The sequence below is a fragment of the Schistocerca cancellata genome, chromosome 6, assembly GCF_023864275.1.
Source record: "Schistocerca cancellata isolate TAMUIC-IGC-003103 chromosome 6, iqSchCanc2.1, whole genome shotgun sequence".
Classification (NCBI taxonomy): Eukaryota; Metazoa; Arthropoda; class Insecta; order Orthoptera; family Acrididae; genus Schistocerca; species Schistocerca cancellata.
Genome location: NC_064631.1, coordinates 396,789,728 through 396,809,031, shown reverse-complemented (window position 1 = coordinate 396,809,031; position 19,304 = coordinate 396,789,728). Strand labels below are relative to the sequence as shown.

Genomic DNA, 19,304 nt, shown 5'->3' with positions numbered 1-19,304 from the left:
CAAGGACTACCCTAGTACATCTTCCGTCAGACCAATATTCTCAACTTATATTACACACTACCGATGTAGTGCCCCTTCGCATTAGGCCCATTACTCACGGCATCTCACCGATTCCCATAAGAGATCGAGCTTAGTGTGCATTTGCACTGAAGGGATCATTGGCGGTCATCGCCTTAATTAAAAATATGGTGTCTATTCTTTCGTACATGTCCGAAAAAATAGACATCACATTTTTAATCGGACGAACCTGCACTACCTGACACACCTAAACACGTTCTCTTATCCGATAAACATACTCGCGCTCGTAGCTGATTGGCTGTTGTTTTCATGGCCTTAATCCGAACCGGTGCATATCCGAACTATGGTTGTGTGGAAAATTTCGCTCGATTATCGCACCTACCTTATTACGGTGTTGTTTTTATCCAGCGTTTATGGTAATAAGACGTTTTTGTTACACGCATAACTCTCTCTCCGCAAGCGCTGAAATGAAATGACTGAATGGAATTATTGGGTGGGAGACCCCATCTAGGACTGGTCGGCTGTCTGGTGCGTCTTTCTGTTTGATGCCACTTAGAAAACTTGCGCCTCGACAGAGATGAAATATTTACTACAACACAACCGCCCAACTCCGAGTATACCGGGAATCGAACACAGGACACCGCGACCTGTAAGCAGTGACACTAACCACTTCACCACGAGCTGTGAACATCGCAACCACTGAGCTGGCATAAATAAGTAGCAGAAGACTTGTAGTTAAGTGTGGCCGGGTACTCACCGCGTAGAGCATGCCGCGCTGGTCGAAGTAGTCGGCGACGGGCATGACGTGCTTGTAGAAGTTGTTGAGCTCCATGCGCGCCAGACTGAGCACCACGTGGCCCAGCTTGGCGCCGTACTCGATCTGGCGCTCCAGCACCTTCTGCCGCCAGCTCACCAGGATCACGCCGTTCACGATCTGGATCTGCGCACGCGGAAACACACATCGCTACACATTCTGCTACTTGTGCATCTGATGCACGATACAAAAATGGTTCAAATGGCTCTGAGCACATTGGGACTCAACTTCTGAGGTCATCAGTCCCCTAGAACTTAGAACTACTTAAACCTAACTAACCTAAGGACATCACACACATCCATGCCCGAGGAAGGATTCGAACCTGCGATCGTAGCGGTCTCGCGGTTCCAGACTGTAGCGCCTAGAACCGTACGGCCACTCCGGCCGTGCACGATACAACAGGCACATACTCATAAGGCATAATTAACTACTACAGATGGCGTTAATCACTAAGGTAGAGTTAAACAGTAGGCCTATACAGGGCGCCTAAAACCTACACTGCAAATGTTCTGGACATAGAAGGCACTATCGATACGCGGTTTTCACAAGAACTGAATTTTAGGCAAGGGAGCGTATTTGCAGCCAATACACAGATTTTGGGATGACTAAAGTGCAGTTTTTACAACTATTACAAATTTTTAAATGGGACAATGCCAGCTGACTCTAAAATCGTAAAACTTGTGTAAATGAGAATGTCAGAGGTGTTTGTTGCAGAAAGCTAGCGCAGGTAGTTTACAAGTTATCGTACTGGCGAGGGTGGACGTACTAGAACGTGCTTGGAGGATGGCATTTCCCCAATGCGAAAAAAGCGGATTTGCTCATGGTTTATGTCGCATGTAAGAAGTACGCCGATCGTTCGTGTACCCTTTAAGCCGAAAAATATCATAATAGACGTCTAACACTTCAAACAATACGGATAATATGAAACGGCATATTAGTGCTGTCTGAGCTGCAATTTCCACTGAAATGCTACAACGTGTGAAGGAATCGTTTCACGGCAGACTGCAAACTTGTATTGACAATGATGATGGCCATTTTGAGCACGGGCTTCGAGGGTACATTGGTTCTTTGCGTGTCAGACTCCACTGGCTTACTGTATTCACCTTTGTCTTTTGTTTGGCCTAGACAACGTAACAGCGTTTAATAACACGTCACTGCCGGAGACGTATTAAAATCTGTGCAGTGCTGCACAAAAGCACCCATGTGAATTCACATTCTTTTGTGCTACTACATTGAACAAACGACTGTCGGTGTTTAAAATGTTCACACAAAGATATCTCGTCGACTACTTCCACTAGCCCCCTGCAACAACCACCACTGACATTGTAATTTAGTCTATTTTGATTGCGATACTGTCAATAGGCACTGTTGCAATGAAATATTTGTACCTTTTGTAAATAAATAGACAGTTGAAAATCATGACACTCTGCATATGGAATGCAAAGGCGGGCGGCTTCCTACCTTCCAATCTGTGAAATCCGGATATCAATAGCTTCTTCCTATATCGAAATATCTGAAATGGAAATTTTAAGTGATTCAGCTTGTAGATGGCAAGCATCGCATTCACAGATCTCTGTTTCAGAAGTGTACTAACTGACAATAGTTCGCTTATACAAAAGCTACTACCATCATCACTAGTCACGACATTCTTAACCACTAGAAGAGCATGGAGATAAGTACCGGCTTGGCAATGAAAGCTTATATTTTTCAAATAAAAAAAGCACTTTTTTTTAATGTAGTCTTTTTTTAGATCAATGCACTTCGTCCAACGTTTTTTCAGCACGTAAAATCCATCGCTGAGATGCGATTAAGGAAGTTTAGTAAAACAACCATCTATATTTATCATAACCTGGTCGTTGGACTCTAAAACGTTTTGTAGTCGTAAATTTCTTTAGTGGAGTGAAGGGGTGGCATTTAAAGACTGGCAAATATGGGTGAAAGAGTATATATTGCAACAGTTAGTACTTTCAATATGTCAGTTTCTCCACTGCCAAAGCATGTTTGTACGCTGTTGTAATGACTTGACCAAACCTGGTGTTCTCTTTAGAAATCTGCGTCTCTTTACACATGGTTTTTCATCGAGTTGATCCACAGTCTAATCTAGGTTACCAGCCGTGACTCTTTTGGCAGCTCAAACTGATAATATCGACATTTTTTTCTTCGCCGCTGTGATTTCTCTTTCGTTTCTGGTGTGAAGTAGTGGACCTATATATGTCCATCCCAAAAATCGGCGCAAAAGTTCAGCTGAACTCCTTTTATAATGGTCCAAACATTACTCAGAATTTCGTTTTCCCTTTTGTCGAGTGATCTACTAATGATGGTAGCACATATCTTCCTCATAATTATTTCTTCGTGTAAAACGCACTGCAGTCTTTCCTGAGATGCGTTTATGGCTTCCGCTATTACCTTCACTTTCAATCGCCGTGGGTCCTAAACTATACTGTAAATATTCCTCTTTTTTCGTCTATAGTTGCAGTTTGGACGTTCCCACGTGGATCATCTTCAAGAGAAGTACACTCATGTTAGAAATCAGATACCTATTACCTGTTGAAAATGAAGCATCGAACTCCTTATAAACCATCGCGAATTTTAGCAGAATTTTCGTCGACGGCAAAATGACCGAAACATTATATCCATTTGAACGAAGAACAACAACAGCGGACCCGTGCGAAACTTTCGAACCTTTCTAGATTTAAGTAATGACAGTATTTGGAATATATGTAGTCGTTGGGATAAGTGTAGAGGTGGAATGAAGAGGAAACATCTTTAAAAATGAACCGAACGACGTGAAATAGTAACCATGAATTTATGATACATCCTTGTATATATGTTTCCATGCAATATTGCTTGTAATTGACCATATTATTTGCATTTATCTAGTGCTGAAGAGAACAAGAAATACAAAGAAATAAATAAATGCGAAATGTGTGGGTTACAAAGTAGTGTTCGCTTCTTACCTGGTATATCACTAAGCCCACAATAACCTCTAACTGTATTTTGAGATTTTAATTGCATTTCGTAGGCCTACTACAAGTAAGCGCATTAGACCGTAGTAGCAACAGGTAAATCACAATTCGATGCGACAATGACAAATATGTTTGTCGTTTCGGAAAGTATACTCGTTAGGAAAGGCAACTTGTAGGACGGGAAAAGATAATGGACTACCGCAGTTGTCACGGTTATTATCTATGACAGTGCCGTATAGAAATTATCCAGTTAAGAAGTTCTTTAAAACAACTGAAATGGTATTTGTAATAAGATAAGATGAATATGGAGTCTCTCACTCGTAATTAATAAGTTAGCTTCGTAAAATGTAGATATAAAGCTGGGCATCCATGATGCAAAATCTGTATCGAACGTCAGAAGCCGGTTAAGAAGACCTTTCTAATTATATGTCATTCACGACACGAAGCCCACACCTACTACAATAGTACAAGTTTATATGCCAATTAGCTCTGCAGATCATGAAGAAATTGATGAAATCTATGATGAGATAAAAGAAATTATTCAGATAGTGAAGGGAGACGAAAATTTAATAGTCATGGGTGACTGGAATTCGAGAGTAGGAAAAGGGAGAGAAGGAAACGTAGTAGGTGAATATGGATTGGGGGAAAGAAATGAAAGAGGAAGCCGTCTGGTAGAATTTTGCACAGAGCATAACTTAATCATAGCTAACACTTGGTTCAAGAATCATAAAAGAAGGTTGTATACATGGAAGAACCCTGGAGATACTAAAAGGTATCAGATAGATTATATAATGGTAAGACAGAGATTTAGGAACCAGGTTTTAAATTGTAAGACATTTCCAGGGGCAGATGTGGACTCTGACCACAATCTATTGGTTATGAGCTGAAGAAACTGCAAAAAGGTGGGAATTTAAGGAGACGGGATCTGGACAACTGGTTAAACCAGAGGTTGTACATAGTTTCAGGGAGAGCATAAGGGAACAATTGACAGGAATTGGGGAAAGAAATACAGTAGAAGAAGAATGGATAGATCTGAGGGATGAAGTAGTGAAGGCAGCAGAGGATCAAGTAGGTAAAAAGACGAGGGCTAGTAGAAATCCTTGGGTAACATAAGAAATATTGAATTTAATTGATGAAAGGAGAAAATAAAATAACTCAGTAAATGAAGCAGGCAAAAGGGAATACAAACGTCTCAAAAATGAGATCGATAGTAAGTGGAAAATGGCTAAGCAGGGAGGACAAATGTAAGGATGTAGAGGCTTATCTCACTAGGGGTAAGAAAGGTACTGCCTACAGGAAAATTAAAGAGACCTTTGGAGAAAAGAGAGCCACTTGTATGAATATCAAGAGCTCAGATGGAAACCCAGTTCTAACCAAAGGAGGGAAAGGAGAAAGGTGGAAGGAGTATATAGAGGGTCTATACAAGGGCGACGTACTTGAGGACAATATTCTGGAAATGGAAGAGAATGTAGATGAAGACGAAATGGGAGATACAATACTGCGTGAAGAGTTTGACAGAGGACTGAAAAACCTGAGTCGAAACAAGGCCCCGGGAGTAGACAACATTCCATTAGAACTACTGACAGCCTTGGGAGAGCCAGTCCTGACAAAACTCTACCATCTGGTGAGCAAGATGTATGAAACAGGCGAAATACCCTCAGACTTCAAGAAGAATATAATAATTCCAATCCCAAAGAAAGCAGGTGTTGACACATGTGAAAATTACCGAACCCGCATCTCGTGGTCGTGCGGTAGCGTTCTCGCTTCCCACGCCCGGGTTCCCGGGTTCGATTCCCGGCGGGGTCAGGGATTTTCTCTGCCTCGTGATGGCTGGGTGTTGTGTGCTGTCCTTAGGTTAGTTAGGTTTAAGTAGTTCTAAGTTCTAGGGGACTTATGACCACAGCAGTTGAGTCCCATAGTGCTCAGAGCCATTTGAACCAAAATTACCGAACTATCAGTTTAATAAACCGCAGCTGCAAAATACTAATGCGAATTCTTTACAGACGAATGGAAAAACTAGTAGAAGCCGACCTTGGGGAAGATCAGTTTGGATTCCGTAGAAATATTGGAACACGTGAGGCAATACTGACCTTACGACGTATCTTAGAAGAAAGATTAAGGAAAGGCAAACCTACGTTTCTAGCATTTGTAGACTTAGAGAAAACTTTTGACAATGTTGACTGGAATACTCTCTTTCAAATTCTGAAGGTGCCAGGGGTAAAATACAGGAAGCTAAAGGCTATTTACAATTTGTACAGAAACCAGATGGCAGTTATAAGAGTCGAGGGATATGAAAGAGAAGCAGCGGTTGGGAAGGGGGTGAGACAGGGTTGTAGGCTCTCTCCGATGTTATTCAATCTGTATGTTGAACAAGCAGTAAAGGAAACAAAAGAAAAATTCGGAGTAGGTATTAAAATCCATGGAGCAGAAATAAAAACTTTGAGGTTCACCGATGACATTGTAATTCTGTCAGAGACAGCAAAGGACTTGGAAGAGCAGTTGAACGGAATGGACAGTGTCTTGAAAGGAGGATATAAGATGAACATCAACAAAAGCAATACGAGGATAATGGAATGTAGTCGAATTAAGTCGGGTGATGCTGAGGGTATTAGATTAGGAAATGAGACACTTTAAATAGTAAAGGAGTTTTGCTATTTGGGGAGCAAAATAACTGATGATGGTCGAAGTAGAGAGGATATAAAATGTAGACTGGCAATGGCAAGGAAAGCGTTTCTGAAGAAGAGAAATTTGTTAACATCGAGTATAGATTTAAGTGTCAGGAAGTCGTTTCTGAAAGTATTTGTATGGAGTGTAGCCATGTATGGAAGTGAAACATGGACGATAAATAGTATGGACAAGAAGAGAATAGAAGCTTTAGAAATGTGGTGCTACAGAAAAATCCTGAAGATTAGATGGGTAGATCACATAACTAATGAGGAGGTATTGAGTAGAATTGGCGAGAAGAGGAGTTTGTGGCACAACTTGACAAGAAGAAGGGACCGGTTGGTAGGACATGTTCAGAGGCATCAAGGGATCAAAAATTTAGCATTGGAGGGCAGTGTGGAGGATAAAAATCATAGAGGGAGGCCAAGAGATGAATACACTAAGCAGATTCAGAAGGACGTGGGTTGCAGTAAGTACTGGGAGATAATGAAGCTTGCACAGGATAGAGTAGTGTGGAGAGCTCCATCAAACCAGTCTCAGGACTGAAGACCACAACAACAACAACATCCCTGTACGATTAATATGTGCTGAGAAAAAGTGATGTTAACATGAGAAATATACGATAAACCATATAAACAAATATATTCCTCATACTAACTTGACGCAGCGTAATATCTCAACAGGAACAAAGAAAATAAAAACCAAACTTTATTGTATGAAAAGCATTTCTCTACTGGGCCAATTTTGTCCTTGTTCTGATGCAATCGCTGCATAAGATTTCCATTGAGAAGATTAGTTGCTAAAATGAATTCAGTGAACTCTTGTTACCTGTGACGTCTCTTCAAGAACCTTAGGAATGCGTCAATATTGACCAGTAAACTCACGATATCCGTCACGAAGAGCTTTGTCTGTTATTCATATGGCATACTTAGTCCTAGTGAAGCATTAAACATTCTTTTTGCTTCTTCTTTTTACGACTGCAAGTTCACTCCGCAAACAGAACGTCAATGTGTAGTAGGAAGATTGGCTGATAGTTCATTTCTCTGCTAACTTTGTTCACATTCATGGTGAGGTGCTGAGAGTGACACAATTCAAAAATGATGCTCCTTTTTGTTGAGACCTCTTGGCTGCAAACCCGAGAAATTTGTTTTGGTCCAGTTCTCCGCAACACGTAACGAGATTATACTGAAGTGCCTGTCATATAAAATGTGGTGAAAGCTTGTGGCGCAAGTCCGTGACCACGCCATTGGCCTGGTTACAGCTAGAGTGCAGCCATTCGACGCCACGGCACTACGAGGGCGAGGGTTGGGGGCCATCGACCCTGCCGCCTTTTACCCCCAGCAAAATCCCCAGCACTTCTGTGATAATAGGAAGAGCAGACCTGGGCCGTCCTCCAGGGACTGGAAAGAGGAAAAATCCCCTCCCCGATCCGGGTTCGAAACCACGATCTCTAGGGCTGGAGTCTAGTGCTCTGTCCGGCTACATAAAGTGTGATACACCACAAATTTTTAAGTTTGTTAAAATAAAGGATGCTTTGGGATTGTTGAAATTTCACTAAAAGATAGAATATTCCATCACTTTTGAGGCGTGCTTGAGAGGCACATCATTTTCGATATTTCTCTTGAGAACCTTGCAACCATTGGTATCGCGGTTTGGTAATAGATGTGGTGCCTGCAAGGTTCTCGGCTGAAATTCCGTAAGAGAGCGTAGCATTACTTCGAAGAAACATCAGATAGTAATAGAATAATGGACAATTTGTTAAAAAACTATTTTATTTATATGCTTGGGGTTAATGAAAGGGAGATTGGATTTCGTTTCAAACTTTCTTAAAAGCTATATTCTGCAACCTTTTACTCGCACGGCAAAACTACAACATAATGGAGTCGGACGGTGTAAAACATACTGTATCCCAAGTATTAAGCAACTGACAAAGAGAAGTATGCGTGAGGTTGAAATCAACAAGGAGACTTATTGTGATTGGAGGAAACGAGAGAGTTTGGATACTCAGAGCAATCTATATGTATCATAAAGTCCCTCGCCCTGTTTTTCTATCTGTATGTGAAGGCTAATCTCAGGAACGCATCATCTTGAACAGTTTCCAGCACCAGGCTGGGTCTGCTTGGAACGTAACCCTCGCCATCTAGTCCTCTTTTCGCACCATCTACCTGTGTTCACTCTGGCCCAGTCCTCGACTCTTTTTTCAACACACTCCTCCACATTTTTCAGTCATCTATCCCTTGGTCTTCACGCATCTCCTTGGGAATCCTGTACTATTTCATTCTCTATAAGTGACATACCATGTTAGCCTACATGTTTCTATCCTACCCTGCAAGTGTTCCTCTTTCCCTATTTCCATTGCCCTAGAATTCCTGCGATGTACTTGACGCTTTCCACCTTCCTCAACTGGCCACTTCCAATTCTTATTCTGCTAATTGGTCAATCTTTCTTTCTAGATGTAACCAGGATCTCACATTTGCTTATATTAACTTTCATTCTATACTGTCTTGCAGTTTCTTCCCAAGAATCCTCCTGTTCCTGGCTCTCCTCCTCCCTATTTCCCAGTTCAACAGTCATTCGTAAACACCACTGATTTTGCCTTCTCCAATTCTGTCTGTCAGCTTATTCACTGTCTCATTCAAGACCACAGAGAAGAGCTGACAATACATTGCCCTGTTTCACACAACTTGTTTGTTGGAACCAGTCAGTCCTTTCATTTCCCACTTCCATACAACTCAGACTTCCACAGTATATCTCCTCCACTGTGCTTGTTGTCAGTTTTTCCACTCCTTTCTTTTCTAGTGCTTCCCATACCTTTCTTCTACAGATGCTATTAAACGCCTTTTCTATATCGAGAAAAGCCATCACAACGTCTTCCCCAAATTCAATGAGGTGCTCCTGGAGATGCCTCACTGCAAATATGAGGCCAACAGCTGACCTCCCAGGTCTGAAGCTATGCTGTTCCTCTCTCAATTTCTTCTCGACCGTTGTTAGGCTTTCCAGGGTCTTTTCATATACCTTGGTACAGCGTCGTATCAGTGTGACTCCCTTGTAGTTTCTACAATTCTCCCTACTCCCTTTCTTGAATATGAGGGCAATTAGTGCCCTCTTCAGCTCTTCTGCAGTCTTTTTTTCATTTCTCAGCACCCTTATCACACGGTACAGCCTCTGTTTCCCAAGGTCTGCTGCTGCCTTCACTATTTCGACACTTACTTCGTCCACACCTGGTCGCTTTCCTCCTTTCTCCTTGTCCAGTGTCATTTCCATGTTTTTCATGTCAGGTCCTCCCCCTCTCCCCCTTCGAATTTACTTCTATCTCCTTCAGCCTATTATCCTTATCCCTAAGTCCGTTCAGATGTAGCAAGTGCTGAAAGTACTCCATCCACACTACTACTCTGAAATTGTCCCCATTCCTCTGCTCCTGTTTTAGATTCATCATTTGATTACCTTTTCCTTACAGTCTCCTGGTATCCCTCCTTGGCTCCCTTTTCCTTCAGTTTCCATACTCTAATTTTCCTTTCCTGGTTCTCTATCTTCTTCCATTCCTTCATGATTCTCATGCTCATAACTAGTAGTCAGTGGTGACCAGCCAATGCCTCGAGTGGAAGTACCTTTATAACCATTGTATTCGTCTTTGTTTCTCAGTCATAGGCCATGTAATCCTACACAGATTTATGTGCTAGATTTCTGGTGTAACGCGTGACTTTTTAGCTCTCTAGCTTCCAAAATCATGAGCTACCTGTTACAACCATTTCTCCTGCATAACTCCAGCAATGTTTTTCCTTCTTCATTTCTATTTCCCCATCTTTCTATTTACCCACCCATACGAAGGTGGGGCAGGTCACTAGTATAGGACTAATTACAGCAGATTACTTCTTTTTCCGTCATTGTTTTATGCGTATCCGTATAGTATATGTAATCTGTTTCAAGGCTTTGCATCAAATGCCTAGGGGTGACATATCAGGTCGTGGGGAACAACTTTTCTTAGAGAGATAATGTTCGCTGTCGTTTTCCAGCGACTACAGACATCTATTGATTTCGCTGGCTCTGGGATGACATTTCGCGAACTAGCAAAGTCTACTAACCAGGTGTGCCATATCAGCATACTCCCTACCCAAGTAAATCGCTTGAATGATTTGCAACAAGAATACGTTAAGAATGAGTGTCTCTAAGTGGAGATAGATATTTTAGAAGTGAATTAGGAATCTTTATTTTGCTGGACCTAGCCTCTGTCATACGGAGCAGCTGACTAGCCTATAGGCAACACACAAAGCATGTGTACGCCGCAAAATGCCTACGCCCTGCCGCTTCTCAGAGCCATAAACAATGCAAAATGACGCCTAGCGTCATCGGCAAGTGCAGCGAACATTTTGTCTCTGACAAAAGTTGTGTGCTGTCATGTGATCTATCACCCCTAGCCGTTTGATGAAAAGACTTTGAAACGCCGTTCATACCATATCCCAGTATAGGTCGAAATTGTGCAGTTAGCAGAAGATCCTTAAATCGAATACACCGAGGGAAGAAACTGATGGTAGGAAATATAAATTTTCCATTTTAATCGGTATGAACAACTTACATCACATATCAACAAACTAACATGATAGCAACTGTTTAAAGGGAATATCGGCAGGCTCAACAAACGCATTATAAAGGCGCATAAAATTTGCCATTCTCTGTTAAATAATCCCCTTTTTTGTTGCACAGTGACACATGAGGACAGGACGCTACAAGCCAGTTTCTATTGAGTTTTCGCACGCCAAAGACTTCGTGTAATATCAAAGGAATAAATACGTGATGTGACAAAGTAATGAGACTAACTTTCTTTGCAAGATGTGGCAACCCTGCAGGCTTGCGTAGGCACAATATCTTTGACCTTGGTCTATAAGCTGCTTCTAGTCCAAGCGACACATCGATGCAACTGCTCAGTCGGGAGTTGTGCTATAATAAGTTAACATGTGTTTGTGTCTCTCGTCATGGAAATGGAACCACATAATATTGCGCAACGGTATGCCATTTATTTTTGCGTTAAATTGGGTGAAACGCGACGACAACTTACGGTAAGCTTCAGAAGACTTTTGGTGAGGAGGTTATGTCAAGAGCTCAAGTTTTTCATTGGAATAAAATGTTTAGTGAAGGCAGAACGAATGTTGAAGATAAAGACCGCACTGGACGACCATCAACCTCACGGACGGATGTCAACTTGGCCAGGGTGCGTGGACTCATACGATCTGATCGAAGGTTATCCGTGAAAATGATTGCAGAAGAACTGAACATCAATCGAGAAACGGTTCGTCTAATAATAACTGAAGATATTGGTATGAGAAAGATTTGTGCAAAAATGGTCCCCAAAAATCTCACACCACAACAGCGAGAAACACGGAAAAATGTGGCAGTCGATCTGTTAGAGCAAACGGAAATCAATCCAGAATTGTTGAGCCGTGTTATCACTGGTGATGAAAGTTGGTTTTTTCAGTACAATCCAGAGACCAAACGCCAAAGTTTGCAATGGTGCTCAAAGGGATCACCCAGAGCAAGAAAAGCTCGCATGTCTAAGTCAAAAGTGAAATGCATGCTTGTGTGCTTCTTTGATTCCAAGGGAATTGTTCATAAAGAGTGGGTGCCTCCTGGACAAACAGTTGACCAATATTACTACAATGAAATTTTAGAAAGACTTCGTAAAAGAGTTCTTCGTGTCCGTGGCAACATTGCTGATAATTGGATTCTGCATCACGATAATGCGCCATCCAGTACTGCTCTGTCAGTACAGCAATTTTTAACCTCAAAACAAATTTCAGTACTACCACAGCCACCTTATTCACCAGATATCGTTCTGTGGGACTTTTTTTCTATTTCCAAGAATCAAAACGGCGGTCAAGGGACACCATTTTCAAACAGCACAAGATGTCCAGAAAGCTGAGACGAAGGTCTTGGAGGATAATACAGAAGATGAGTTCCAGAAATGTTACCATCAATGACAGAAGCGCTGGAAAAAGTGTGTGCAATCAGAAGGGAACTACTTTGAAGAAGATAACACTAAAGATGACTAAAATGGTAAGCAACATTATTTTTCACATCAGTCTCATTACTTTATTGTCGCACTTCTTAAGTGGCAGTGAGGGCAGCGATCGCGCTGGTCAAGGCGTAAGTCTTTCCCTTTCTGTTCACCGTATGTGTTGTTTAAATGCTCACAGACATTAATACCAAAGCGTTGAAACCAAATAATTTTGCGGGCAACAAAGTGAATCAACCACACACTACAAACAAATAAAAAATATGAAAAAGTAATAGAAAGATTTTAGTTCAACCACTTTTTAGGTAAGAAATTGTCTCGAATTAACCAGTTCATCTTAATCTGTTATCTTACTTAATTATTATTTAATATTTACTGCAAATTTTTCTGACAATGCAATTTAAAGACCAAGAAGAGTGGTACCTATATTTTTGTATTTGGTATGAGTTGTTGACTTGTGAGTTAATGCATACAATTGTTACTCTAGAACGGAACTTTCACTATATTGTGTGCAGTGTTATGAAACTCCACGCAAAATAAAACTGTGTACGAGACCGATACTCGAAGCCGTAACTTGACTTTTCGGATTGTAGAGGAAAGGTAGTGCCAGAGATAAAGCTGCGAAGGTGGAATGAGTCATACCTCGATAGCTCGTGCGAAATTCTCGGTTCTAGTTTCGGGCCACTGCACACTTTTAATCTGCCAGAAAATTTCAATTCTTACTGTAGTCAGCACTCAAATAAACTTCACTGTTTCTAAAGGACGGAACATTGTTCATACTTTTAAAAAATGGATTGAAACATTAGTACAGTAAATGTTAAAATTTTCTTTAATATTTTTCTCTGTCTTCGCTCCAATTCGACTTCCGGGATCCAATCAAACGTGCGTGATATTGCTTTCCCTAAATCTCCACATCAGAAGTCTGCTGCTGCCATCAGGAAGGAACGGGATCGTACGAAGTGTCTTATATCTGCCTCTGTGTAACCTCAGTAGGCTTTTCGGCACATTTATGCCCAATTCCAGGTAGCGTATCACCTTCATCTGGTAGCCAAGTCACGAATCTTTTGCTACTCGATAACGCTTCTTCCACGTTTAGCTCCATTATGGCCTTACAAATTTAATAATCTTTTGACCCTAACATTGTATCCCTTAAAAAATGAACTAATACTTTTGGCATTTTTATCAGCAGAATACATTTTATTTCGTTTTCGAAACGTATTCCGTTGATACCTGCAATACGGCTTTTAACTGAATTTCCTCCCCACTGTGTCCCTCTGATTTAGTTCTGTTTGGTGACAGATTTTTCGCTGTGTCCCTGATAACCCTTCTGTATCGCATCAATGTCCTCACATTCTAATGAAGTAGTAGAAGATCTCTGCGAAAAGCTACAGCAGCTGATTAACGGCAGAAAATCACACAAAAATATTACTGATTGACTGATGAATGATGAGTGAATAGGTGAGAAACTACAGAATTATTTTTCAGTGGGAAACTTTAAGATACCAGATACCAGAAATGCCAGAGGACATACGTTAGTAGAACTTACCGATAATGACATATTTGTCCTTAACACTTTCTTCAAGAATGTATTAAATACAAAGTACCAACTGAAAAGAAGTTAACTGTATTACACCAACTAATAAATAAGCTGTACAGGTCCTAAATCACTTCAGAACTGCAAGTAACCACACACACGTAACATGCAAAGTAAAGCTTGAAACGAAGTTAGAAAAACAGACTCACCAGATATGCAGTCAAAGCTGTAGTTTAAAAGACTTTTTTTTTAAGAAAATGTAGGTATTCCACTTTAAATTATGCAACAAGGTAACAATGTTAAAAAATGAAATCTATACGTGCAAAGACCGAAAAGGCATCTATTCATCAAAGGTACTTAGGAAAACAGCAAAAGCTGCTGCAACTACAAGGAAAGTGACAAAATCCATAGTGGAACAAATAAGCTTTTAAAGAAAAGGCGCCGGCCGGAGTGGCCGTGCGGTTCTAGGCGCTACAGTCTGGAACCGAGCGACCGCAACGGTCGCAGGTTCGAATCCTGCCTCGGGCATGGATGTGTGTGATGTCCTTAGGTTAGTTAGGTTTAATTAGTTCTAAGTTCTAGGCGACTGATGACCTCAGAAGTTAAGTCGCATAGTGCCCAGAACCATTTGAACCAAAGAGAAGCCAAGAGCTTCAAGTTAACGATAATAGGAACATAATGGGATATGTAGAAGTAAAACCATTTGTTGCTGTAACAGAAAATGTTGTCCGAAACAATGTCACTTTGATAAGAAAAACCACTAAAAATAATATGTGCATGAAAAAAGACAGAAACTAGGCTATACAGGGTGAGTCACCTAACGTTACCGCTGGATATATTTCGTAAACCACATCAAATACTGACGAACCGATTCCACAGACCGAACGTGAGGAGAGGGGCTAGTTTAATTGTTTAATACAAACCATACAAAAATGCACGGAAGTATGTTTTTTAACACAAACCTACGTTTTTTTAAATGGAACCCCGTTAGTTTTGTTAGCACATCTGAACATATAAACAAATACGTAATCAGTGCCGTTTGTTGCATTGTAAAATGTTAATTACATCCGGAGATATTGTAACCTAAAGTTGACGCTTGAGTACCACTCCTCCGCTGTTCGATCGTGTGTATCGGAGAGCACCGAATTACGTAGGGATCCAAAGGGAACGGTGATGGACCTTAGGTACAGAAGAGACTGAAACAGCACATTACGTCCACATGCTAACACCTTTTTATTGGTCTTTTTCACTGACGCACGTGTACATTACCATGAGGGGTGAGGGACACGTACACACGTGGTTTCCGTTTTCAATTACGGAGTGGAATAGAGTGTGGCCCGACATGTCAGGACAATAGATGTTCAATGTGGTGGCCATCATTTGCTGCACACAATTGCAATCTCTGGCGTAATGAATGTCGTACACGCCGCAGTACATCTGGTGTAATGTCGCCGCAGGCTGCCACAATATCCTCTGGGGTTGGAGGCGCATCACGGTGCACATTCTCCTTTAACGTAGCCCACAGAAAGAAGTCCAGAGGTGTAAGATCAGGATAACGGGCTGGCCAATTTATGCGTCCTCCACGTCCTATGAAACGCCCGTCGAACATCCTGTCAAGGGTCAGCCTAGTGTTAATTGCGGAATGTGAAGGTGCACCATCATGCTGATACCACATACGTCGACGCGTTTCCAGTGGGACATTTTCGAGCAACGTTGGCAGATCATTCTGTAGAAACGCGATGTGTGGTTCAAATGGCTCTGAGCACTATGGGACTTAACATCTGTGGTCATCAGTCCGCTAGAACTTAGAACTACTTAAATCTAACTAACCTAAGGACATCACCCACATCCATGCCCGAGGCAGGATTCGAACCTGCGACCGTAGCAGTCGCGCGGTTCCGGACTGAGCGCCTAGAACCGCTAGACCACCGCGGCCAGAAACGCGATGTATGTTGCAGTGCTCTCCGATACACACGATCGAACAGCGGAGGAGTGGTACTCAAGCGTCAACTTTAGGTTACAATATCTCCGGATGTAATTAACATTTTACAATGCAACAAATGGCACTGATTACGCATTTGTTTATATGTTCAGATGTGCTAACAAAACTAACGGGGTTCCATTTAAAAAACGTAGGTTTGTGTTAAAAAACATACTTCCGTCCATTTTTGTATGGTTTGTATTAAACAATTACACTAGCCCCTCTCCTCACGTTTGGTCTGTGGAATCGGCTCGTCAGTATTTGATGTGGTTTACGAAATATATCAAGCGGTAACGTTAGGTGACTCACCCTGTAGATGTTATTAGATATGAGAGAAGACTATACAGTAATTAATAACAGAGAGAGAGAAAATTGTACAACTGTTCGAAGATTTCAGTAATTGTTTTATAATTTAAGAAACGCTTGAGAACCACAGTTGGTAAATAATGAAACAAAAAACATTCCGAAGGAAAAGTCATAGGGGTGTACGAAGCAGTCTTAATGCTGCAATTTTTTTGTATCACAAGCAGGACAGATAAGATATAAAAAACAATACGTTTATCAGTCTCTACGGATAATGTTCTAAAATCATTACCAATCACATGCATGGTAACAGCATTAATGGAATCTGGTGGCCATTCATTCGTCACAGATCGTTGCAATTTTTTTCATTTATACACCAGAACATGGTATACACACGTACGTAATTACATCCATTCCGTATCGTTACTTCCAGATGCTTAAATCTACTTCTGTCTTGGTCAGTTAGAACAGAGTATACGCAACTTCGTACCTGTATTTAAGCATGTGTTATCCAAACGTTAAATGAATACCGTACCAAACCTAAAGTTATCACAAATTGGGACTATGACTCATATTCAAAATTCTGCTACAACTTCCGTCACTTCTTACTGGGCAGGCCCCTCCGTTCTCCTTTGTGCTCTCGCTACCATTATCGTGCCACACCTGAAACCTCAGCTAGAGACACTGCTCACCCCCCTGCATGACAATGACGATCCGTTTTTGAGAATTTAGTTGCTAGTCCGCGTACACCACTTTTTACCTCATAATATTTCCGAAATTGAAAGATTTCGTAGATTTTCATCTCCTTCTGAGATGCTCACACCACTACAAATCAAAACTGTATGTTCGTTAGTTGTTAAATAGGGGTAGTGCATTTGATTAGTAATCAAAACGGGTAAGGAGTACTGCTATCTTTGATATACTGTATCGATATTGTACTCTTTACATATTGCTGAGCGCGCCTTTTCTCTAAGAGATCACTGTCTTGCTGTATAATAACAACAGCGTCCCAGCAGTACTGACCAAGCGTTGTGTTGACGTGAGGAAAAGGGTTGTTGTCGGGTTTCCATACGGAGCAGCCACATGCCGCCACGGCGCGGATAAACAGTATGAAGAGTTGGAAGAATGCATAACTAAGAGATGACAGTGTTCTGTCGGTTCGTAGGAGAAAGGTGTTTGAGTAATTCAGTTATTTCATGGAAAGGTGCGTGGTATTAGCTGTGAGATTTATAGCTGAACAGTGTCATGTTTGTGAATTAGTAATTTTCGTGGATGAATATACTGATAGTAGTAATAAGCAAATGAAAAGAATTCCGTCATCGATGACAATCTGCTTAATTAATGTAGAAACGCAACGTACCAATGGTTACTCCAGTATGAATGCGATACATGCATAACTGTTAAAAAGAGACTGGAAGAGCTAAGGCATTGTTAGGGAAATGTGTTACATGCTAAAAACACAATAAACCAACATAATTTGATTTGTACTGCTATTATTTCATAGTGACTTTTTCATTTTTCAACTAAGTAGCTTTAATATTTGAACAGTGTAAGAGAAACGTATTGTCGTTAGGCACATAGTCAGCTTTATTTCGTAATAAAACGTATTCCATATGTAAAGCTCCCAATACTAAGACAGCCGCAAAAATTAATATAAAAATAAACTGAAAAGACTCTGACGGAGCTATACATCGGGTCCCGGATTCGAACCCATCTACTGTTAAATTGTCAATGAAAGTCATCAGCAATAGCGGTCGATGACTTCTGACACAGGAATTCACCCTCGCGCTGCCTATGGCCTTGTCAAAAACAACTAAAGAACAGTCAGAAGGTAGCCGGCCGCGGTGGCCGTGCGGTTCTGGCGCTGCAGTCCGGAACCGCGGGACTGCTACGCTCGCAGGTTCGAATCCTGCCTCGGGCATGGGTGTGTGTGATGTCCTTAGGTTAGTTAGGTTTAAGTAGTTCTAAGTTCTAGGGGACTTAAGACCTAAGATGTTGAGTCCCATAGTGCTCAGAGCCATTTGAACCATTTTGAAGTCAGAAGGTCAGGACAATGTCTCGCCCTTCGTGGGAGAAACTGCCCCTAAAAGGTGGAAGAATCAGCCATGAGCAACACCATGAGAATGCTGAAGACAATGGAAACACTGAATTAAAAACACATAATTTGTGTAGACAGGACATGTGGCCCTTAACTGAGTGATATCTCCACTGGCAAAAGATTCCGGATCAGTCCGCCATTCGGATCTGTGGGACGGGATTGCCAGGCTGACCTCATCAGGAGAAAAAGATGGAATAACCAACGACGGAACAACATTCTGCAAGTCGGAGCGTGGACTCTCACAGGTTTGAACGTAACAGAGAAGCTAGAAAATCTGAAAAGGGAAATGCAACGGCCCATTCTAGATACAGTGGGCGTCAGTGGAGTGAAATTGAAAGAAGGCAAAGGTCTCTGGTCAGACAAATACAGGGTAATAATACCAACAGCAACAGAAAATTATATAATGGGAACAGAATTCTTCATGAATAGGAAAGTAGAGCCGAGATTGAGTTACTGTGAACAGTTCAGTGACAGGGTTGGTCCCAACAGATTCGACAGCAAACCAATGCCGATAACGATAGTTCAGGTATACATGCCGACGTCCTAAGCAGACCATGAAAAGACAAAGTGTGTGAGGATGCTAAACTGATAACTTAGTAAGTAAAGGCAGATGAAAATCTAATAATCACGCGGCACTTGAAAGCTGTTGTAGGAGGTGGAACAGAAAAAAAGGTTACAGGAGAATTCGAGCTAGGCAGTAGGAATGGGAGAAGAGAAAGACTAATTGAGGTCTACAACAGATTTCCACCACAAGAATAGAAGATATACTTGGAAAAGCCTCGAAGAAACGGGAATACTCCAACTGAATTGCCGGCCGGTGTGGCCGTGCGGTTCTAGGCGCTTCAGTCTGGAACCGCGTGACCGCTACGGTCGCAGGTTCGAATCCTGCCTCGGGCATGGATGTGTGTGATGTCCTTAG

The 19,304-nt window shown here is 41.5% G+C and overlaps 1 protein-coding gene across 1 annotated transcript in view; it reads right to left on the bottom strand.

The window, feature by feature from the left end:
* The window catches only part of LOC126190817 (adenylate kinase isoenzyme 5), a 526,350-nt gene that overhangs the window by 168,385 nt on the left and 338,661 nt on the right, over positions 1-19,304 (bottom strand). The window contains exon 5 of the mRNA XM_049931384.1: positions 776-958. Coding sequence (XP_049787341.1) covers positions 776-958 — 183 coding nt within the window. The remainder of the gene's footprint in view (positions 1-775; positions 959-19,304) is intronic.